Below are 23,136 nucleotides of genomic sequence, written 5' to 3'. Positions count from 1 at the left end.
CTGGGCCCGGAAGCGCAGCCCCAGGAGTGGCGGGCGAGCCTGCACGGGGCTGCAGGTGGGCCGTGGCCCCTCCCCTGGGGCAGGGTGAGGAATTTCTGAGATGCTGGGTGTCGGTGCCCTCCTGGCCCCATGTGGCGGGGAGGCAGCCATCCCACGAGGCCAAGCTCCCTCTGTGGCAGCTGCCCTGCCGGAGACATCAGGCCCTTGTGTCCAGGGGCACCTGCTGACGTTCCTGCTGGGGGGCCGTGGGTCCACCTGTCTGCTGCCCCTCCATGTCACCAGCTGCTGGCCCAGGTCACCATGGCAAGGACTGGGAGGGCATCCAGAGTGCCTATGACAGGCGCAGAGGGGAAAGCCACCTGCAGCTCAGGAGGGCACAGCTGGGTGCACACAAGTGAGCGGCGTCTTCCTGTTGCTGGGCTGTGAAACAGACACCCCTGGTTTAGGGACTGCAGCTGGGCCTCCCTCCCCTTCACGGGGCCACAAACATGGGGTGTCTCCCCTAACGTCCCCCGGGGGCCCTGTGGGTCCCCCCCCCACCGCCAGTGATGGTCCGGATCCGAAGTGCCACCCGAAGCCCTTCCACCACGGCCACTTTGCTTCCTGTGCGGCCGTCATCCCTTCGGCAGCTGTGATCCCGGCTCTGAATGATGTGGTGATTTATTGATCAACGAGTTATTTAATAATTTGACAGTGTTGCTTGTAAGGCATTTTGGTAGCAGCCGGGGAGAGGGACTGACAGCTTGAGGTTCAGCGGGAATGGCGGCTCGCAGGGCGTGGGGTTCGGGGCTCTGTCCTCCGGGCGCTGACTCCCAGGGGAAGCGTCGTGCTGAGTCGCAATCCACCTGCCGAGAGGCGTGTTCTGGTCCCACCAGAATGCGGCATGTGACCACACTCCCGGGATGCCCACCCCTGCTGGCACGCAGGCCTCACTGGGCACAGCCCTGCCAGCCGAGGTTCCTCCGCAGCGGCCCAGGAGGCTCCTCAGGTGTTCCAGACCTTTCTCTGACCAATGACCAGAAGTGCACAGCCCTTCCCACCCGCCTCCTCGGGCGTCAGCCGGGGCCACAGGAAGCCCTTTCCGGGGCGGGGGGAGGGTCTCGCTGAAGCGCAGGGAACGCCCGGGCCTTCTGGGTGTTGAGGAGGTGGCCCTGATGGTCACTGCCCAGTGAGGGCGAAGCGGCCCTGGGGAGAACGCCAGGTGTCCCCGCAGAGAGGCAGCTGGGACCAGGGGAGCCTGCCCTGTGCTCACATGCAGGGCAGCTCGACAGCAAGCATGCCTGGCCTGTCCAGGGTGACGAGCTGGACGGAAGGGATTGGGGAGAAGCCCGGGGATGAGGCAAAGTCCGAAAGAGCGTGTGAAACCTGTTAAGGGTTCCCTGGTGGCACCGTGGACTGAGGATCCAATCTGGCGTTGTCGCTGCTCTGGTACAGGTTCGATCCCAGACCCAGGAGCATCCGTATGCCGTGGGCACGGCCAGATGTATGTATATAAAACGTGTGTTGAAATTGCTCAAACTGTGAGGGCTCTGAGGACACCTCTGCCCCGGCCGTCTGCCAGCGTTTGGAATGAACCCCAGACCCGCCGGGCCGTGTGACAGATGCGAGGTTTCGGAAGCATTTACTGTGATGTCTTCACAGCGTGACAGGCATATTCTGTGAGGGTCCCGGGCCCCTGCCGACACCTGTGCGGGGACCCAGGCCCGCCTTGGGCTCGAAGTCACGGAACTCCAGGGACTGGGCCCAGTCGTTTCTCGTGGTCCAGGAGGAACCCTGTGCCAGCCTCTGGCATCTCCCTCTAGGAGTCACACGGGGACACTCCCCCCACCGAGCAGCCAGGGTCCATCTCTGCATGGCCTCAGGCACGCAGCCCGCCCACCTGAGGGCCATGGCTCCTCGGACCCCAGCCTCCCCACCTGGGTCACTGCTACTCGAGGCCGGGGGTCTGGGCTGTGCAGAGACCTCCCCACGGTGCCCAGGGCTGGGAGCCCCATGGGTCAAGGCCGTTTGGAGACAGGCCTTTCTTGGACCGGGCAGCCCCACCCTAAATCTGGGGGTTGAAACCCAGGACTTCCCTGGCCCCAGGGGTCTTCCCCACACACCCCCCAGGCCACCGTGGCCTCTCAGGACCTCTCTGGCCCTGGCTTCCTCTTCAGGCCGCCCTCTGCTGAGGTGGCCTCTGTCCTCACCCCATCACACCCTCCCCTCATCAGCTCCCTGCAGGGCCCACAGCTGCAGGACCAGGACGTGGGGACACGGGAAGTGCTGGTCACGGCCTCGCCAGCTGAGCAGAGCCCGGCGCAGCCCGGGGGTCACCCCGGCGTTCCTTGGAAGTGCGTTCCCACACCAGCACCTTCCAGCAGCAGGCCACCCCCTCCCGGGCCTCACATCGGGTCTTCACCCACTGAGCATGCGACTCGCCACCCCCAGGACCTAGACTCTTCCCCATCTTGTGGAAAAAGGCCAGATGGCAGACGAACTCTGCAGAGGGTCCGCTACCTGCCCGGGCCTGGGGGACAGTCTCCTGACCGGGGCCTCTTTCACCTACCACAGTCCCCCAGCACCCAAGGGAGGGCCTTGGGGAGACCCGGCCTCCGCCTCCCGCAGACGAGAGCGAGGAGGGAGGTGGACAGGAGCCTGAGGGCTGGGCTCCCAGGGCGGCCCTGGTGCCCGGGCAGCAAGCCTACGTGACCAGAGGGCGTCCCCGCGCCCTTCCGGGGGCTTGGGGGGTCTTAGCACACCTCTGCTGAGCCACCCTCAAAAAACAGGCCAGGAAGCCCCTCAGCAGGGAGAGCGGACAGCCCGCCCCGGCCTGGCAGTGCCGGGCCCGAGGGAGCAGCCGGGGTCTGGGCCCTCCTCCCTGCTGCACAGACCGGACCTGTCCACATCCTGGCGTCCGGCCTCCCCCTCCCCGCTTCCAGGAACTGAGGCCGCACTTCTCACACCCCCACGGGACTGGCACCTCAGTGAGGAAAATGTAACTTGGGTCAATTTTTTAAACGCGCTGACCCCTTTTTTCGTCATTCTCCATGAGTGAAAACTTTTTTGACATGTCTGTGTTTTAAAATTTTTTATTGCTTATTGTGATTACACAATAAAGGCAAAAATTCAACTATGACAAAATATGACTTTAATTTTTTAAATTATGAAATGCTCATTTCAGAAACTTCAAGTAGTATAAAATGCATGATTGAGAAAATGATCCTTTGTAATCCAGTCATGCCGCACCCCCCACCCCCGTGCCTGCTGTTCCCACACGGGGCACCCCCTCCTGTCTCTGCACCAACAGCACGTACGTGTGACAGACACCTGGATCACCATGGCCTGGCCCAGCTGCCTGCCTTGTGCCCCTAACAGTGGGCTCCCCAGTTCTCACCTAAATGCCTGAAACTGTTACAGAGTTCTGCATGGCATAGATGTAGGACTGAATCCAGAAATTAATGACAACTGGCCACCTTCAACCCACACGCACAGCAGTTTCCCATAGTTCAGCCACCATCGGCCGTTCCCCTGGACAGACAGAGGGAGGTTGTCCCGCTTTTTGCTGTTATAAACAATACAGCAGCGAACATCCTTGTATTTTACCCCAGAAGGGTCACAACTCTTCGGAGCGTTGAGGAGAGGCCTTTGCCTGGGAGTGGAGGCCCAGCGGGGCTGGGGCTGAAACACACAAGTCCCCGAAGCCAGGGAGCCTCCTGAGCGAGGACACTACACCCATGCACACAGGGGCCAGGCTGCTCCTGACCCCGGGCGTCCCGGGAGCCACCAGACTTGTCCCCTGGGCTCGCAGGGGTGCAGAAAACAGCGGCAGAAAGCTGCCGAAACCAGAATTTGTGGGAAGCCTTTTTCAAGGTTTTTTTTTCCAGTGGCCAAAAAAAGCAGCACCTGTCAGAAGGTGGCACGTGCTGCCCAGGGCCACGTCACCGGCGCCGGCAAATGGGCCGCTTCCTCCTGGGCACCGCCTGGGCGCGGTAGATCCTGCTGGGGTCACAGCGGAGTCTGTGCGTGGTCTTCTTGTGGCAGGCGACATGGACCAGCTTGAGGTTGTCCAAGGTGAAGAGCAGGCTGTAGAAGTACTTCCAGTCCACCACCCTCCCCTCTGCGTCGCCGACGGCTGCAGCCAGCGTGGGGACCACTGTGCGCTTCTTCTCTATTCTGCAAAGCAAGGTCAGGGACGTTGTTCTCTGCCGCCACCTCCACGGCACCTGCTGGGCCAAGCCGAGCCGTCCATCGAAACGCAGAGACACTGGGCTGAATACGTTTCCCCTCAGCTGAGACGTAAACCTTAGTTTGCTTGCTTCCAGGGAGGACGGGGAGCGGTTCAGACCTCCCAAGGGACCGAGGGACCACACAGAACGTCCCAGCCAGCAGGGAGGGCGCAGGGACAGGGCTCATCTGGCTGCCACTGGACAAGCACCTGGACACCCCTCCACAGACGGGCTGAAGGTGTCTGCACCCCCACCTCCAGGCTGGCCAGCCCGATGCGAGCAACCTGGCCACTTTCACATGACATGGAAGGTCCCGGGGCCAGGGGTCAAATCAGAGCGAAGCCACAGGCCTACGCCACAGCCACAGCGACACTAAGGGCAGAGATCGAACGCATGTCCTCACGGATACTAGGGTTCGTTACCACTGAGCCACAACAGGAACTTGCCAAGCCCCATCTTGGACGTCTAGATGCATATACGTGTGTCCACTTAAAATAACTGTGACATCACTTTGTGTAAAGTGGTTTCACTTATAAACAACAGATCCAAAGCCCTCACAGTAACAAGTGGAAAAGTTTATGAGCTGACAGTGGAACTGGAGACCCCGTAGCTCACAGGGCTGGTGTCCATGGGCCCGGCCCCAAAACGCAGAGAAAGGCTGAGTTACAGTGAGTAGCCATCTGAGACCAAAGGATGAAATAAAAATAATAATGAAAGCAGACTCTTAGAGTCATGACAGTGAAAACAAAAATAAACAAATGGCACCAAATTAAACTTCAAAGTTTCTGCACAGCAAAGGAAACCCTAAACGAAACAAAAAGACAACCCACCGAATGGGAGAAAATCTTTGCAAATGAATCAACTGACAAGGGATTAATCTCCAAAATTTACAAACACCTTCTGCAGCTCCATACCAAAAAAACAACCCCATCAAAAAATGGGCAGAAGACCTAAACAGACAATTCTCCAAAGACATACAGATGGCCAAAAAACACATGAAAAGATGTCCACTCATTTTTAGAGAAATGCAAATCAAAACCACGATGAGGTACCACCTTACACCAGCCAGAATGGCCATCATCAAAAAGTCTACAAACAATAAGTGCTGGAGAGGGTGTGGAGAAAAGGGAACCCTAGTACACTGCTGGTGGGAATGTAAATTGGTGCAACCATTGTGGAAAACAGTATGGAGATTCCTAGAAAACTCAAAATAGAACTACCATCTGATCCAGCAATCCCACTCCTGGGCATCCATCCAGAGAAAACCATGACTCAACAAGACACATGTACTCCAGTGTTCACTGTAGCACTATTTGCAATAGCCAAGACATGGAAACAACCTAAATGTCCATCAACAGAGGAGTGGATCAAGAAGATGTGGTACATATACACAATGGAATATGACTCAGCCATTAAAAGGAGAGAAATAACGGCATTTGCAGCAACATGGATGGACCTAGAAATTACCATGCTAAGTGAAGTCCGTCAGACAGTGAGACACCAACATTAAATGCTCTCACTTACATGTGGAATCTAAAAAAAGGGCACAATGAACTTCTTTGTGTGTGTGTGTGTGTGTGTCTTTTTTTGCCTTTTCTAGAGGCGCTCCCGCGGCATATAGAGATTCCCAGGCTAGGGGTCTAATCAGAGCCATAGCCACTGGCCTACACCACAGCCACAGCAATGAGGGCTCCAAGCCGTGTCTGCAACCTACACCACAGCTCGCAGCAACGCCAGATCCTTAACCCACTGAGCAAGGCCAGGGATCGAACCCACAACCTCATGGATGGATACTAGTTGGATTTGTTAACCACTGCGCCACGATGGGAACTCCACAATGAACTTCTTTGCAGAACAGACACTGACTCAGACTTTGAAAAACCCATGGTTTCCAAAGGAGACAGTGTGGGGTGAGGGAATGGGCTGGGGGTTTGGGATGGAAGTGCTATGAAATTGGGTTGTGATGATCATTATGCACCTATAAAGGGAATAGAATTCATTGAGTAATAAAAAAAATCTGAAAAAAGAAAGAGAAGCATCTCAGATACTGTGTAATAACCTATATGGGGAAAGAATCTGAAAAAGAATGGATACATGTATATGCATAACTGATTCACTTTGCTGGGCACTTGCAAATCACACAACTTTGTAAATCAACTCTACTCTGATAAAACTTTTTTAAAAAGAGAAGCATCTCAGTTACAATAATAAAACTTTCTGCTTCTGCTCTTTTTCAAGGGTGAGTTAATATACACATAACACGATCCTGCTGGCCAAGACTTTTGCTCACCTGGTTGAAGCAGGAAATGCCCTATGAGCCATAAGGCAGAGGTCCCGCATCCTGGACGAGGCACGGGACCCACAGGGCAGCACCTGTGAGGTGCCGACCACCGACCCCGCCCTCAGATGGGAGCTGGCGGTGCAACACGCAGGGCCGAGCATGTGTGGACGGGGATCAGAGCCCACCACGCCGGTGAGGGGAGGAGGCACACGCACCCCCCACCCCCTGACTTCCGTGGGTGCCTAACCCGTGAGTGGGGGCGTGGGGAACAAGGACAGCCGGGCTGGGCCGGGGGCGCCCCCCGGGCCTGTGGCCATGGCCCTCAGCCCCGCGCACTCACATGTGGTCCAGGTTCCAGGTGCTGAAGAGGATGCGGCTCTCCCTGTTCCCGTAGGGGTTGATGGAGTGTCTGGAGGCACAGTCGTCCGTGTCAAAAGGACCCTGGGCAGACGGAGGGGACACGTCAGCCCTTCCACTGCCCAGGACGCCAGCCTCCTTCCGTGCACCCCTGCATCCCCAGCCTCCCCGAGCCACTGCCATCACCCTCCCCGCAGGAATCACAGCCCATGCCCAGCGGGTGGCGGGCACGACCAGCCCCCCCTCTGCCCCTCCAGGGCTCCCCAGCATTTCCATTACCTGTACAGGCTGGGCAGCGGGTTCATGCTAAAGCATCACCGCCCCCCCCCAAAGCCCCCAGCTCCACCACAGGCCCCACCCACCCCCAAGGGCCTTCGCAGCCTCCCTGCAGGAAGCCCCCACCCCACTTGATTACAGGTCTTTGACCCAGAGCCGCCCAGGCCGGGGTGAAGGCTCTGTCTGCCCCCCACACACCGCGGGCTCAGGTCACGCTCCCCAGGGGCCAGAGGTCACGTGAGGCGTGACATGCAGTCAGCTGGGAAGGAGCAGCGTCTGGATGGCCAGGCCTCCACCCTCTTGGAAGGGGTTGCCCAGGCAGAGGCGCCCCCTCCGTGGCAGGAGGGTTTTCACTGGACAGGCAAGCACAGCTTATAAACAGCGGGAGGCACCCCTTCGGCCGCCTCCACAGCTCAGGATGCTGCTTCCAGCTGCTGTCAACTCACCAAGGCACCAAACTCAGCCCAGGCCCGAAATGTCAAGTCCAGCCACCCAGAAACCTGGCGACCTCATCTGGAGGCTCACCCAGGGGACAAGACACCCATCAGCCCACCCCAACCATCCAGCCCCCTCTGACCCCGGGGGGCCTCTGCTCCTGAGCGAGCGCCTGGGTCCTCCCTCCCCCTCAGCACCCCGGCACCAGCCGCAGCCTCGTCTGGGAATGGGTCAGAAATGCAGACTCTCAGGGGCAAGCCCGGAGCTGCTGGAACAGAAGCCCCGCGTGGGGCCCAGCGTCCTTCACCAGCCCCCCACGGGTTCCAACGCCACCAAAGCCTGGGAACCACTGGCCAAGCTGCCCCTCCCCTCGCCCCAACTGGGCTGACACGCGAGGGCTGCCCCACCTCGGAGGCCTTTGAGGGGCGCCTGGAGGCTCACCTGGCAGGAGAACCAGCCTTCGGGCGTGCAGAGCCGGCGGCCTGCCTTAGCCCCCCGGTCAAAGTAGCTGCCGTTGTACCGTGCGGCCTGGAGCTCCTGGCACATGGCACCCACGACCTGCAGGTACTCCTCCCGAGCTGCCACACTGACCAAGGAGGCGCATGAGGTCACCTGGAGGAAGCAAGGGACATCCCTGAGTGCTGGCCCCACGCCCCGAAACCCACAGCCGGGCTCCCGGTCCATTCAACATCATGGCCTCTGGAGATGCTCCTGCTGGGGTCCCAGCCCGGCCCTGAGGTCGGGGAGAGGGGTCTGGACGCTGCCCCCTGGGGTCCTGGTGAGGCCCTGAGGTCGGGGTCTGAGCTCAGACAGATAACAACCTCCAGCTCCAGGCTTCCTGGCTGCCCGGTCTCGCAAGTGCTCCCCACGGCTTTGCAGCAGGAACTGGAGAGAGAGTGGCAGGTGAGGCACGACCGCTGCCTCATTGTCCCCCGCCCACCTCCCGCCCCGCCCACCAGGGCATAGGTGGAGATTAGCCCCGTGGGCACCCCTGGGCCCACGGGCACTGGGCAGGAGCGAGGTGACCACCTGGCCCAGAGGGAGTGACAACACGGCAGCACACTGCCCCCAGGGTGAAGAGCTGGCTCTCAGTAGAGTCTGAGAATGATGCCCAGGAGAGGCCTGGCAGCCAGCACGGAAGGAGCCCGAGGGCGGCCAGGAGCAGGCAGAGCTGGGGGACAGAGGATGGGGGAGCCGGGCCAGGCCAGGGCCCCACACACACCCCAGGCCTGAGGCTGCCTTCTGGGTGGCAGGACCTCAGGGGAGCACGGGGGCACTTCTGCAGCACCACAATAAATGTCAGTCCCGATACCGGCCGGGGCAGAGTCAAGGGGTGGCAGAGGGGGGTGCAGTGGGCGGAACAAGACGCCCCATGGCCGACGTGCAACCACGCAGCACAGGGGCGAGAACATCGGGAAAGATGCGAAGCCCACGGGCACCCCAGGCTCCAACACTCGTTCTGCGAGGGGCTGACACAGAGCTCAGAGACCGGGGACCCAGCGTGCCACCCCCTCTGCCTGTCCTCCTGTGAAGGCTGGAAAGGAGCCGCCGGGCTCTGGCCTCGCGGGGCCCCGGGGTGACATTCTCCTGAGGCACCGCAGGCGCCAGCCCCTCCACAGCCACCCCGCTGTCCCCTGCCAGCCACGGCCACCTCTTTGCTGAAAGGGAGCAGAACCGAGCACGCGGCCTGAGGACCCACTTCTGAGAGGTGAAGAGTGTTCCCACTGGGAGCCTTTCGGCTCTAAGTCTACATCGACCTGCTTCTCGTGCCCCCCCGGAAGGGAGCCCACCGAGGCAGAGCCCAGACCCACAATGGGAGCCCTTTCCGTGCTTCTCAGAGGTCAGTGTGCAGAGGGGAAAGCCAACGGCAGCACTGGGACAGAAAGGGGACCGCCCCCGCCCCCGCCACAAGGTCATCCATGGGCAGAACGGTGAACAGAGTTCAAGTTGAAACTGACGCCAGGCAGCTGAAGACGTTTCAAGATGAGTTCAGGTCACCACCCGAGGGAGGGGTCATGCAAAGCAGAGGGAGACAAAAGCTGCAAGTCCGCCCCCTCCCGAGCGAGAGGGGCACTAGGGGAGCTCTCGTGGGGCAAGCAGCCCACTGCTGGCTCACGTCCATCTGCCGCCACACCTGCACCCACCCCCACCCCACACCGACACAAGCATCTCCACTGACATCTGCACCCACACCGACATCAGCACCTGCACCCACACCTGCACTTGCACCTACACCTGCATCCACAGCAGCACCCGCACCACCACCTACACCAGCAGCCACACCTATACAGCACCTGCCCCACACCTAAACCTGCATCAGCACCAGCACCCACACCAGCCCACAAACTCCACCGACATCCATGCCCACCCTGGGGGTGGAGTTCTGACAGCCGAGCTGGCTTCCTAAACCCGCCTGGCACAGCTGGCGTCGGTGCAGACGCACCTCTCTCAGGTAGCTTCGGATCCGGCTCTCGCAGCTGTACCTCAGGTAGGCAGACTTACTCCTAAATCGGGCCTCCAGACCTGCCGGGAGGAGAGAGACAAGGCGTGGAGCCCAGGGTGCAAGTTGCCCGGGGCGGGGAGCGTGAAGGCCGGACAGCTCTGCTCCACCTGGAGATGCTCTGACAGGACCTGCCTGAGCCTGGACGGCGTTCCTCTGCGGGGGAGTCTGGGCCACCAGCTCGGAGCATCTCAAAGGCCCCCCCGAGGGGCTTCTGCCCTCCGGCCCTTCAGCCCTTTTTCCAAGAGGGCTGTGGTCTCTCAGGGCTGCCTCTGCCTGGCCTAAAAGGCGGGTCCAAAGCGGGGAGCAGCTCGAGTGATGGGGAAAGGAGACATGGTCCTTCCACGTGATGGAGTCTCAGCCTTAAAAAGGGACAGAACCCTCAGAGTTCCCGTTGTGGCTCAGCGGTGATGAAACCGACTAGGATCCATGAGGATGCGGGTTCAATCCCTGGCCTCAATCAGTGGGTTAAGGATTCCCCATTGCCGTGACGTGCGGTGTAGCTTGCAGACGCAGCCAGATCTGGCGTGGCTGTGGCTGTGGCGCAGGCGGGCAGCTACAGCTCCAATTCGACCCCTAGCCTGGGAACTTCCATATGCCCTAAAAAGAGAAAAAAAAAGGGACAGAATCCTGACACCTGCTACCACACAGAGGAACCAGGACGACATCATGCTTAGTGAAGCACGCCAGGCACAAAGACCGCAACAACGGTACCATCCCGCACCTGCGAGCTCCCTGGAGGATCAGGTGCACTGAGACTGAAGGAGGCTGGGGGCGGGGTGGGGGGGAAGGGCAGGGAGTATTTAAGGGAGACCGAGTTTCTGTTTGGGGACAGATGAGAAAATCTGAGGACAGATGGGGCGACGGCTGCACAACAACGTAAATCAATTTAATGCTGGGGAACGCGATGCTTAGAAATGGTGGAGAGTCAATTTTACGTCATGCCTCCTTCCCCACAGCTGATAAATAAATAAAGATAAACAGCCAGTCTCAGGGCTGCCTGGACTCGGGCTCTGTGCTTGGGGAGCTTTTGGATCTTGGAAACGGAGACCCCTTCGGCCTTCGAGTTGGCTCGAAGGAGACCTCACCGCCCCCGCAGCCCCCTCCCAGTCGCCCCCATTCCCCGGCCCCCGCCCGAATCCGAATCCAGCAGGCACCTTCAAACCACGGCGGGTCCTCGGCCCTGGTCTCGGCCGCGATGTTCTCGCTGACGGTGCCCAGGAGGTCGGCCAGGAGCTTCTGCCGCAGCGGGGCCCGCTCGTCGGACAGCAGCTGCCGGGCAGCCTGGATCACCCCAGCGTGCGGCTTCTGGAACACGCTCAGGAAGTGGCTGATGTCACTCACATCTGTCAGCGGAGGGGGAACAGAGAGGCCACCAGTTCTCAGAGCACTGCCCTGGGGAGACTCAGGGCTGCCGGGGCCAGAAACCCCCCTCCACGCCCCCACCCCGCCAACCTCCTCCCCTGGGACCTGCAGACCCCGCCATGGCAGCTGCCAGAGAGGCTGGGACCGTGAGCCCAGCGGTGTGAGGACAGGTGGGAGGGAGGGGATTCGATGCAGAAAAACAAAAGCCACGGGGGCGAGCTGCTGCTCTTCCCCTGGGCCTTCCCTCCTCCGAGCGCAAGCGCAATCCTGGGACCTCCCTCGAGTCGCCCTCCAGGTGGCCCCTTCCCCGTCCTGCTGGCTCCCGGGGCCACTCTGTACCCGCCCGAAGCAGTGAGCCTCTGAGCAAGCACTGGGGGCTGAGGCTCCCCAAGGTCCTCCAAACACAAGTGCAGACACACAGGAGGAGCAGGCAGCACAGCCCCGCGGTCCTTTCAGGGCAAGCGCCCGGCGTCCAAAAATCAACCAGTGAAAGGAAGACGAGTCGGGCGGTCATGGCAACTGGTGCGGAAGGACGGAGACCATCTTCCCGGCCTAGGGCTTGGCGAAAGGCCAACAGCATGTGCTCGGGAGGGGAAAGGGGACGAGCGGGGCTTCATCGAAATTAAAAACTTGCGCAGAGAATGAAAAAACCAGCTGCGGAGCAGGAGGCCCACACGTGCAAACCACGCATCTGACAAAGACTCATCCCCAGCACACGTTAGGGGAAAACTCTCGACCGTAAAAAAAAAATCCAACTAGACAGTGGACAAGAGACACGGAAGGTCCATCAGCCCAGGAGAAGGTGGTCAGCAGCCTCAGCCCCGAGGGACATGCACATCCAGACCCCAGGGCACACCCACCAGCCAGGAAGGCAGCAGCAATAACGCCAGGAGCCTGTGGGAAACAGGCTGGGGCAGGCAGAGGAAGGCTGCCGGCCTCCCAGAGCACACAGCAGCGGTGTCAGCTTGGCTGCTGAGAGCAGAGCCCCAACCCAGGCGCCAGGCCACACCTGCGCGCCCTGAGGCCTCTCCCCGCCTTCTCCGCAGAGGCGGCAGGACCCCTTAGGCCCTCAGAGCCCCCTTCCCTCTCAGGGCACTAGAGGCTGGGGGTGGGGTAGGGGTGGAGGGACTCCTTGCCACCTGCCTACAGCCCAAATAGCACTTGTCATCCAACTCAAAACCCCCTAAAGAAGCACCTCTGGACATCCGCAAGCACCCGCTCCAATAAGGTCCAACAGGAGCCTGAGCAGCAGCCCCCCCCCCCGCCGCCCGCCAACGCAGCAGCGGCCGACTCGCAGCCCCTCTCTCTGGCTCCTCCGTACCCACAAAACCGGGCAGGCCCCAAGCCCTCCCTTCTGCCCTTAGGGTTACCAGGGAACCTCACATGACCATAGATAAAACTAAAGGAATTGTTCTGGAGGGCTCTTTTGGTTTTTTGTTTTGTTTTCTTTTTCAGCTGCCTCTTGGCACACAGAGTCCCAGGTTGGGGATCAGATCAGGATGGCAGCTGCCACCTGCAGCAATGCCGGATCCTTAACCCACTGTGCCCAGCTGGGGATCAAACCTGCGTCCCGGCGCTGCAGAGACACCTCCAATCCCATTGCACCACAGCAAGAACTCCCATAGGAAGTGGGGTTTTATTTGTCTTGTTTTGCTTTTGCTTTTTTTTTTAGGGCCACACTCTCGGCATATGGAGGTTCCCAGGCTAGGGGTCCAATCATAGCTGCAGCTGCCAGCCTACACCACAGCCACAGCAACGCAGGATCTGAGCCACGTCTGTGACGTAAACCACAGCTCATGGCAACACCAGATCCTTAACCCACTGAGCGAGGCCAGGGATCAAACACGCATCCCCATGGATACCAGTCGGATTTGTTTCCACCGCGCCACAATGGGAACTCCCCTAAAGGAACTGTTCTCAAAGGAAAAAAGACACACAGGACAACCAACTGGACGAGTGGGTCCCTGCAGTCCCAGGCAGGCCCTCTGCACCTCCAAAGACACACCAGCCTCCCCGCCCACCTCCAAGGTCCCCAGCTCTTACAGCCCTGCCAGGTCTGGCCCGTGGTGAGAAGCACTAGCTCCGAGTCATCGGGGATACTCCAGAAGTAATCTTCAGTCACCTCCGTGCCGTCCTCATAGAGGCACAGGCGGGAGCCGGGCACAGGGAGCTGAGGAGAAGGGCAAGAGCAGGAAGCTTATTTGCCACTCTTGGGGTGGCAGCCCGCAGCCCTCCCATCTGCAGGCCCCCCCACCCCAGAGAACAAGAAGGAACTCCGTTTTCAAGAATCACTCAAGGAGGTCCCACTGCAGCTCAGTGGGTTAAGAATCCAACATACTGTCCATAAGGATGCAGGTTCCATCCCTGGCCTCGATCACACATTGCTGTGGCTATGGCTGGCAGCTGCAGCTCCTATTAGACCCCTAGCCCGGGAACTTCCATGCGCCGCAGGTGCAGCTGCAAAAAGGAAAAAGAAAAAGGCATGCTCGAGATGCAGTCTGCACAAACAGAGCATGTCAAAACAAAACAAGGGCTCCTCTTGTAGGTCGTTCTAAGACATGGAGAGTCAGGAAAATACAGTCACGGTGGTGACTGCTTTATGGGATTCACAACTTCGACCCTTTCAAAGACCCTCCATCCAAGGTTCTTTCCAAAAATGACACCTGACTGCTTCCTCTAAGCCTGTAAACACATCCCCGTCATTGAGGCACATCTGTGGCAGGTGTCAGGACCCGCACCTACTGCTGGCGTTTCTCCCAGGGGCGTGGAGGGGTAATGATTAATTAAGGTGAACATCATACTGAAGATGACTCCCTGCTTGTCTCCGGGAGGATGACCAGCACATGGGACTGTGAATTTGCTGAGGCTGAGGACCCATCAGTTTTATGAATTTTTATAGCAACCCCTCCCCTCTCTCTCCACCTCACACAGACACACTCGCACAACCACAGTGCTGGTCTAAACCCAGCTGAGGAAATTAATACAATAAGGGTAAGAACAATGGCACATTAGTGCCAAAGGGCTTTTTTTTTTTTTTTTTTTTTCCTTTTTACATCCACAGTTGCGACATATATAAGTTCCCAGGCTAGGGGTCCAAGGGAACTGCAGCCTCAGCCTATCCCACAGCCACAGCAACCCTGGATCCAAGCCATGTCTGCAGCATACGCTGCAGCTTACAGCAACGCCAAATCCTTAACCCACTGAGCGAGGCCAGGGATTGAACCCACATCTGCATAGAGAAAACGTCAGGTCCTTAACCCACTGAGCTACAAGAGGAACTCCCCAAAGGGACTTTAAAGGCCCCTGAGCCTAAACCCTTCATTTCACACCAGGGGAAACTGAGGGAGGGAGAGGCCAAGGGGCTGTGCCCCAGAGAAAGTTAGTGCACGAGGACTGGGACCGGTCCCTGCATCTCAGGCCAGAGCTGCCGCAAGCCTCACGGTCAGACGCGGGAAGGTGTCCCAGGTCCCTCCACCAAGTCCCCCTGCTCTGACTGGCTTCAGAGCCAGAGGAGGAAGTGGGGGGCCTTCTCCACAGCACAGGAAATGGGGGTTCCGGGGCCCAGACGTCTGCCCCACTCCCTGGTTCTGAGGTAGGAAAGCAGCACTTCTTATTCTCCCCAAATTTCTCCCAAGTGGGTGGGCACCTGAGCGCTGGGACAGAGACCTCACTCAGGCCTCCGCTGAGATGCAGCAGCAGGACGGCCGGAAGCCTGAAAGGACCCCAGTTCCGCCTGTCTGCAGCCCCCGCCCCCACAGAAGCTGGGCTAAGAGGCTCTGGGTGCAGCTAGTCTTGGGATTAAATGCCAGCCGTTCCTCAGTGAATAAGGCCGGTTGCTTAGCCGCTGGGTGCCAGTTTCCTCATCTGTGAAATGAGGGTGCTAGCGCCTGATTCCCACGGCGGTCGGTGGACTCCACCACAGCCCTGCGTAAGAAGCACCGGGTTGGGCACGTGGCCATGGGCCGCGGTCAGGCTCAGCTTCTTCGCCGGTGGAATGTGGACAGTGTCCCCTTCCCAACGACTGTCAGGACTCGGGAATACACTGGCTCGCCGCAGCCTGGGCTCTGGCATGCCTGACGGTGCAGGAGAAGTCGGCATTGTCCCATCTCACCAGGAGCGCTCCGAGCAGGCTCGCTCAGCCACCCGACTCAACCAGGAGGGCCTCCAAGCAGAGGCCCCCCTGCACCCCAGCTCCCCGCCTCCCGAGGTGCGTGCAAGCCAAGTCCTCCCCGCAGCCCACCAGCCCCCACCCCCGAGAAACCTGTAAGTGGAGGCACCCCTTCCGCAGCACTTCCTCGCAGCTCCTGCCTGCCACCCCAAACTTCTTCTGGCTGTGCAGGGCCCGCAGCTTGAACGTCTTGGGTTTCCGGGACACCGCAGACATCCTCAGAGCCTCTGGCCCCGCGGACAGCACCTGCTTGGCTGGCCCAGCCTGGGGTCCGCTCAGGTGGGCTCCACGACTGGGGAAATCAAGGCTGAGCGCCTCCCTCCAGAAACTACATTACCCAGAAGGTCGGAGGATGTGGCGGCTGATCCCGCCTTGTACGCATGCGCAGCCCCCGGGAACCTTCATTGTCCAGAAGGCCCGGGAAGCGAAGGGGAGACCTCGTCTTGTGCGCAGGCGCGGCCCCCGGGAAACTTCATTACCCAGAAGGCCCGGGAGAGCGTTGGGCTACGCCTCCCTTGTGCGCAGGCGCGGCAGGGCGGGGTCGCGCACGCGCGGAGGCCGGGCTGGGCCAGCCTGGTTGTCATGAGAGCGGCGGCCGCAGCCCGGGCACTGGGCGCTGGCTTCCGGGGTTGCTCTTCTGCCGCCACCGCCGCTGCGGCTCCGGGGTGCGGGCCGGCCGGGGGCGGCGGAGGAGGGGCCGCCTGAGCCCCGTCGAGGACGCGGCGCTACCGGGAGCGGCGAAGAGCCTGGAGTCGTGCGGACATCCTGACAGGTAAGCGGAGCGGGTCGGGGCGGACGGGCGGGCCATGGGCGGCGGGTCCTGGGAGGAGGTGCAGGCGGTGGCGCGGCCGGGCCCGGGGGCGACGGGGCCTCTGTGGGCGCGGCCCGCGCGCTGCGTCAGCGCCCCGGGCGGCCCGCGGCGCCCCCGCTCGGTTCCCGAGTTTGGCGACGATGAGTTGAGCGATCTCCGTGCGGGACGGCGACCCCAACACCAACTCTGTGCCGGCGAGGTGCGGGACGAGCCGGCGCTTTAACCTCTAACGTTTCGGGGCCGCTCCGGGGTACGGCGGAGCCTTGAAGTTGCTTGACCGAGAATCATTTTAAGGAAAGGGGATACAATTTTTGTCTCCTGGTCTTGAGCAAGGGGTCCAGGAGTTTCCACATTGTTTCGATTTAATGTGGAGTCGCAGTACCCCTGATGCGCATTGAAAAGCAGGCTTCGTAGAAGGAGCCGCCCCGTCACCTCCTGGCTAGAGGAAGGCGCCGTGGAGAGTGACGGCCGCTCGCGGGTGATGCAACCCGGGTGCATCTGGAATGAGGACCGCTGTGCAGCAGAGCGGCTGCAGTCCCGCATTCAACAGAGCTTTGCTTCTCCCCAAAATGTTACAAAGCCTAACAGTAGGGACCTTTAGTGGCACCCCGCCTATCTTATGTAACCCTGGAAGGTTTACACAGCAGGCACCTCGGTATATGGTGGAAGGACGAGGCCAGAAAGGAATCCTTTTTAAATCCCCAAACGAAGGTAACACCATAGCCTCTGCGATTCCCGGGCATTTCTCCAGCCTGGTTCCTAAATGCCACTACCGTGTTTTGGATTTATGGTCACAACATACCATAGTGGACACGTTTTTTATTCAGATGTAGAGTCCCGTTTCTAAGTCATAGCGCCATAGCAGGGAGTACTGGAACCTGACCAGACCAGAAACCCTGGAATCTGACCAGCTCTAGGACAAACCCTGCCTGCTTGGCTGCAGAGCTGGATGACCCAGGGCAGGCGTCTGTGCCTCAGTTTCCCCTTCTCTGCAGTTGGAGTCTCAGAGTTGTCATGAAAGTTTAAATAGGTGCCCATCTGCCTGCTAAAGTACCACCTAAGGCAGCGGGTGTGTAGACACGTGGGGCAAGATGCGTAGTATTTGGGATCTGTGGAGTTCAAGGTGCGTGACATTCACTAGAAGACGTTTAATAGAGACGCAGCTCTGTGTTCAAGGTAGGAGAGAAGGTAGCAGGCCCTGCTCTTGAAGGCGACCGAAGGACATGGGGCGTTCCCAGCACAGGGATCGAACTCTGAGTGGTGCCACATTTGCCTGGGCCTTAGACTCCATGACAGGAGTTGCTGTCCTGGTTCAGCGGTAGGGAACCTGACTAAGATCCACGATGATTCGGGTTTGATCCCCGGCCCCGCTCAGTGGGTTAAGGATCCAGCGTTGCCATGAGCTGTGGGATAGGTCACAGATGCCGCTCAGATGCCATGTTGCTGTGGCTGTGGCTCAGGCCAGCAGCTGCAGCTCCATTTGGACCCCTAGCTTGGGAGCTTCCATTTGCTGAGGGTGCAGCCCTAAAAATAAAAAATAAATAAATAAAATAAAGTAATAGAATCCGTGACAGAGAGCCAGTTAGAACAGCAGATTGAGCTTGAGGAGGGTTCATTGGGCAGGGGCAGAGCTCCCGGCGGGGGTGGGGGGACCTGGCCGTGGACTGGGCTCCAGGAGAGGGGGTGTATTCAGCCCCTTCCAGAGTCAAGACGAGTGAGACTCCACTGCAGAAAGGGCAGGGGGAGGTGCAGAGGTAGGTGGGGTAGGGGAAGTACTGTGGCCACGGGGAAAGCCAGTCCAGGTGGAGAGCCCCAGCACAGCCCCAGCACGTGGGAAAGCCGCAGGCTGGGCAAGACTTTTTGTCTCCGGCGTGGGAGCTGGAACACAGGCCAGCCCTGCAGCGCACCGCAGAGTAAATCACACTTGTCCAGTTTTTGCGGCTGCGACTCATTACTTTCGGGGTTAGTTTGATTTTCCTCTGCCATCCTGTGACATCCTGCAGTGAGCTTTGTACAAAAATAACCAGGATCTTTAATAGTGTTTTCTCTATTTTTAGTCCTTTTGTTCATATATTCCAAGAAACATTGGCTGGTGCCAGCCAATAATTAGTTTGTTGATGTTGTCCTCTTCAAGTTCTCAGTCAAAATCAAAGGCAATTCTAGACCATGTCTCCAGCTTGTAAAACAAGCACATTTGACGTGAGATATGCCTGTATGTTGCCTCCTCCTGAGAACCCCAGTTAATTGTGTCCTGCAGGAGTCTTTATCCTCTGTGTGCGTGAGGACTCGTGGTTGCACACTGACGCCTCGCTCAGATGGGCCCTCTGAAGAGCATCCATGGGCTTAGTGACGAGAGTAACCAGAAGTCCGTGAGTCCTTGGGCTTTAAGTCCTGGGGCTCACACAGCGGCGTCTCCATCTCTCTGGGCACTGCTTCCCCGTGCCCACCCTACCTGGCCAGGATCTCCCCACCTGGCCTCCAGCAGCCCCAGCAGGGTCCTGGCTTGAGTCACTTTGGTCCTGTTCTCACGTCTCATCCCTGAACTGGTTACTAAGGAGGGACGTGGAACTCGTGGGCCAACCCAGCCCAGGAGATGTGCCCTGCAGGCTGGGGCTGGGGAGTGCAGGGTGGGAGCCAGAGCCCGGGAGCAGGGTGGGAGCCAGAGCCCGGCGGTGGGAGTTGGCGGCGGGGGTGGGGGTCAGAATCCCCCAGGGAAATCGTGATGGAGGTGCTGTTTTCAGAGGGATGGGCAAAACTAGCCATCACTACAATGATGCCGCCCTCCGAGCAATGGTGTCTAACCGTGAACCAAGTCAGCTCTGCTAAAACATCATGTCGTAAAAGAGTCATCCAGGCGACATTCAAACGTCTCAGAGACTCAGCCACTCAGCCAGGCTCCCGGGCAGGCCTGTGCGCTCCAGGTCCTGCCTGGGGTTCTGCTCTCCCTCCGCTGGTCAGCGTTTTCATTTAGCAGTTATTATGCTGTTGATTAAACTGCCCCCTTCCCCTTACTTTTATGTAATTTATTCACACCTTGGTTTATTAGTTTCTTAACTAATTTGAAAAACTTTGTATTCATTTCTTAGCAAGAGGCTTTGTTTTTGCCATAATAGAGTTGCACACACTAGATGACTTAAAACAACGAAACTTATTCTGGAGGCTCAAAGTCCAAAATCAGGGTGTAATGTGCAGAGCTCTGCTTCCTCTAAAGGCCCCGGGGGGCCCCCACCTTGCCTCCGGTTCCTGGCGGCCCCAGGCAGCCCTTGGCTCCAGATGCCGGGCTGGTGCCACTTGGCCTCGTCCCTGTGTGTCCCCGCTCTCTTCTGATAAGGACATAAGGTGTGTTGGAGTAGCCCCCCCCCATGTGACTGCATCACATCGCGGGTACAGGGACCTCATCCTAGCTTTGGGCGGGGACGCAGTTCAATGCGTAACACTGGACAGACTTGTTGGGCATATATTTGGGCAAAGTCAAGGTAACTTGAATGATGCCTCACAGGGTGCTAGAGATGCCTTTAAAAGTGCTTAAGGAGAAGCGAGATTCTTTCAGTGATGACACCGTCCTGAGCGGGCCGTGGGTCACTCTGTGTGTGTGCAAGGCGTGAACTGACCCTTGCAGTGTTACCGCCAGCCGCTGAGATCTTCCTTGCTCTTCCACAGCCCTGTGGCAGAATGCCCCACAAGATCGGCTTCGTAGTTGTCAGCTCCTCCGGACACGAAGACGGCTTCAGTGCCCGGGAGCTAATGATCCACGCACCGACCATCAGCGGCTGGAGATCGCCGAGGTGGGCTGCACGGGCCGAGGGTGGTGGGGCTCCGGGGCATGGGGGCTCTGGGATGCGGGGGCTCTGGGGCTCTGGGGCCGAGCTGCGGGTCTTCCACGGTTCAGCAGCTTCCAGGTTCTGCAGACTCACCCATCAAGTTAGGCACTGGACTTTTTTCCTGCTGTGTTTTTCTTTAATTGTTGAATGTTGGAGTTCCCATCGTGGCGCAGTGGTTAACGAATCTGACTAGGAACCATGAGGTTGCAGGTTCGGTCCCTGCCCTTGCTCAGTGGGTTAACGATCCGGCGTTGCCGTGAGCTGTGGTGTAGGTTGCAGACGCGGCTCGGATCCCGCGTTGCTGTGGCTCTGGCGTAGGCCGGTGGCTACAGCTCCGATTCAACCCCTAGCCTGGGAATCTCCATGTGCCGCGGGAGCGGCCTAAGAAATGGCAACAACAACAACAACAAAAGACAAAAAGACAAAAGACAAAAAAAAAAAAAAAAAAAAATTGTTGAATGTTTTCCCCTGTAACGGGAACCCACATTCACTTAGGAAGCGTGCGAATACAAAAGAGTGGAAGGAGAACTGACCCCCCCACCCCCGCCCCCAGGTCCCTGGTTGAGGGCGGGTCATGCAGGCTCACCTGCGACTGCACTTGTGCCTTGGTGTTCTTTGTATTTATGTATTTCTTTATTGCAGTATAGTTGATTTACAGGGTCGTGTTTCTTCCTACTTTACAGCGAAATGGTTCCATTATATTATATCTTCTCTCTCGTAGTCCTGTCAGTTACGGTTTATCACAGAATTTGAATGTAATTCCCTGAGCTGTACAGCAGGGCCTCGTTGTTTAGCTGTCCTCTCTGCAGCAGTTGGCATCTGCTCATCCCAGACTCCTAATATATCCCTCCCCCACCCCCTCCCCCTTGCAACCACAAGTCTGGTTTCTATGTCTGTGGGTCTGTTTCTGCTTCATAGATAAGCTCATTTGTGTCATTCTAGATTCCACATTTATATCGTGTGGTATTTGTTTTTCTCTTTCTGACTTAGTATGATAATCTCTAGGTCTTTCCGGAATTCCCATGGTGGCATGGTGGAAACGAAACCCACTAGTAACCATGAGGTTGTAGGTTCGATCCCTGGCCTTGCTCAGTGGGTTAAGGATCTGGCGTTGCCGTGAGCTGTGGTTTAGGTTGCAGACATGGCTTGGATCCGGTCCAGGCAGCTATAGCTCTGTTTAGACCCCTAGCCTGGGAACCTCCATATGCTGCAAGTGTGGCCCTAAAAAGAAAGGGAAAAAAAAGTCTCTAGGTCTTTCCATGTTGTGAATGGCATTATTTCATTCCCTTTTATGGCTGAGTAGTGCTCCTTGTATTTATGTACCACATCTTAATCCAGTCATCTGTCACTGGGCAGTTAGGTTGTCTCCATGTCTTGGCTGTTGTGAATAGCCAAGACCATTGGGGTGCATGGGAGCATGTCTATCTTTTCTCCGAATAGATGCCCAGGAGTGGGATTGGTGGATCAGATGGTAGCTGTACTTTTAGTTTTCTGGGGAACCTCCATGCTGTTTTCCATAGTGGCTGCACCAGTTTACATTCCCGCAAACAGGGTAGGAGGGGTCCCTTGTCTCCACACCCTCTCTAGCATTCGTTATTTTTAGATTTTTTTTTAATGATGGCCATTCTGGCCAGTGTGAGGTGCTGTTTTGATTTGCATTCCTCAAATAATTGGGGATGTTGAGCATCTTTTCATGTGCCTATTGGTCATTTGTATATATTCCTTAGAGAAATGTCTATTTACGTCTTCTGCCCATTTTTTGATTGGGTTGTTTGTTTTTTTGTTATTGAGTTGTATGGACTGTTTGTATATTTTGGAAATTAAGCCCTTGTCAGTCGCATCATTTGCAAATGCTTCCTCCTATTCTGTAGGTTGTCTTTTCATTTTGTCTGTGGTTTCTTTTGCTGAGCAAAGGCTTATAGGTTTAATTCGGTCCCATTTGTCTATTTTTGCTTTTACTTCTATTGCCTTGGGAGACTGACCTAAGAAAACATTTATGTCAGAGACTATTCAGAGCTTATGTTCTTGTCGAAGAGTTTTGTGGTGTCAGGTCTTATACGTAAGTCTTTAAGCCATTTTGAGTTAATTTTTGTGTGTGGTGCGAGGCTGTGTTTTAACTTCATTGATTTACATGTGGCTTTTATGACTTACTTTTATTCAGAAGATATATTGCTAAAAAATCGAATGTAAATCCCATTTAAAATTCAAATATATTTTCTTTTTGGGTTGTTTGAGGGGCCCCAGCACACAAGGTCCCTTCTCAATGAACCGAGAAATGAAACAAAGAACAAAGCAGACGGGGACACAAAGCCCCGTGTTGCCAGTGAAGTGGATGTTGATGAACAAGGGCTTGATCTGCAGACAAGTAAGCATCACAGGGCTGCCTTGGTCACCGCCACTCCCGCGCCCAGCCAGGGAAGCCTCGCCAGCTCCAGTGGGACTTGAGAAACACCTCCATGCAGGGGACCTCGGGCATGTCCACGCTCTACCCCCAGGCACAGACCAGTCCAGTCCTGCCTCTCCCCAAGGTGGTGGGGGGCCTGGAGTGAGCTGGGGCCAGTTTTGTGCAAAAGTACCAAAAGCGCTACCATTCCCACTTGCACGCCTGCGTTTCCCTTCTGCAGAGATCCTTTATGCTAACACACTTGTTCACTGTTTATGCATAAATTAAAGGTACTTAAATATACAGACAGAGCACCCTTTTTAGTAACAGTTATAAAACTAATACTAATATGATTCTTTCATATATTGGCTTGGTATTCTAGGGCATACTTGTTTTAGTATTAAACTTTTAGACTACACCAGGAGAAAGGATATATGTGCCTTGATCACCATGCAGACTCACGCAGGGTTTGGCTTAGGGTCTCGAGTTCAGTAGAGTGTTCCCTAAGGACAAGCACATCATAGGAAGACA

At 57.5% G+C, this 23,136-nt stretch overlaps 2 protein-coding genes across 8 annotated transcripts in view; one reads left to right on the top strand and one right to left on the bottom strand.

The window, feature by feature from the left end:
- DFFB (DNA fragmentation factor subunit beta) lies at window positions 3,056–16,004 on the bottom strand. The gene is made up of 7 exons (XM_021095232.1): window positions 15,684–16,004; window positions 13,466–13,592; window positions 11,215–11,403; window positions 10,001–10,080; window positions 7,999–8,169; window positions 6,830–6,930; window positions 3,056–4,155 (listed from the first exon to the last, which is right to left on the bottom strand). Exons 1-7 carry the CDS (start codon window positions 15,804–15,806, stop codon window positions 3,921–3,923), a joined length of 1,026 nt encoding a protein of 341 aa, XP_020950891.1. The 5' UTR covers window positions 15,807–16,004; the 3' UTR covers window positions 3,056–3,920.
- CEP104 (centrosomal protein 104) overlaps window positions 16,137–23,136 on the top strand; it is a 36,644-nt gene continuing 29,644 nt past the window's right edge. The window contains exons 1-2 of one of the 7 annotated variants that reach the window (XM_021095225.1): window positions 16,137–16,362; window positions 20,062–20,186. In XM_021095225.1, the coding sequence (XP_020950884.1) occupies window positions 20,074–20,186 (113 nt within the window). In that variant the 5' untranslated portion in view covers window positions 16,137–16,362; window positions 20,062–20,073. The remainder of the gene's footprint in view (window positions 16,363–20,061; window positions 20,187–23,136) is intronic. The other 6 variants (XM_021095228.1, XM_021095230.1, XM_021095226.1 and 3 more) reach the window with 6 other exon arrangements.

Source organism: Sus scrofa, chromosome 6 (assembly GCF_000003025.6).
Source record: "Sus scrofa isolate TJ Tabasco breed Duroc chromosome 6, Sscrofa11.1, whole genome shotgun sequence".
NCBI lineage: Eukaryota > Metazoa > Chordata > Mammalia > Artiodactyla > Suidae > Sus > Sus scrofa.
The sequence above is the reverse complement of the archived record's forward strand: the minus strand, read 5'-3'. Positions and strand labels throughout refer to the sequence as shown.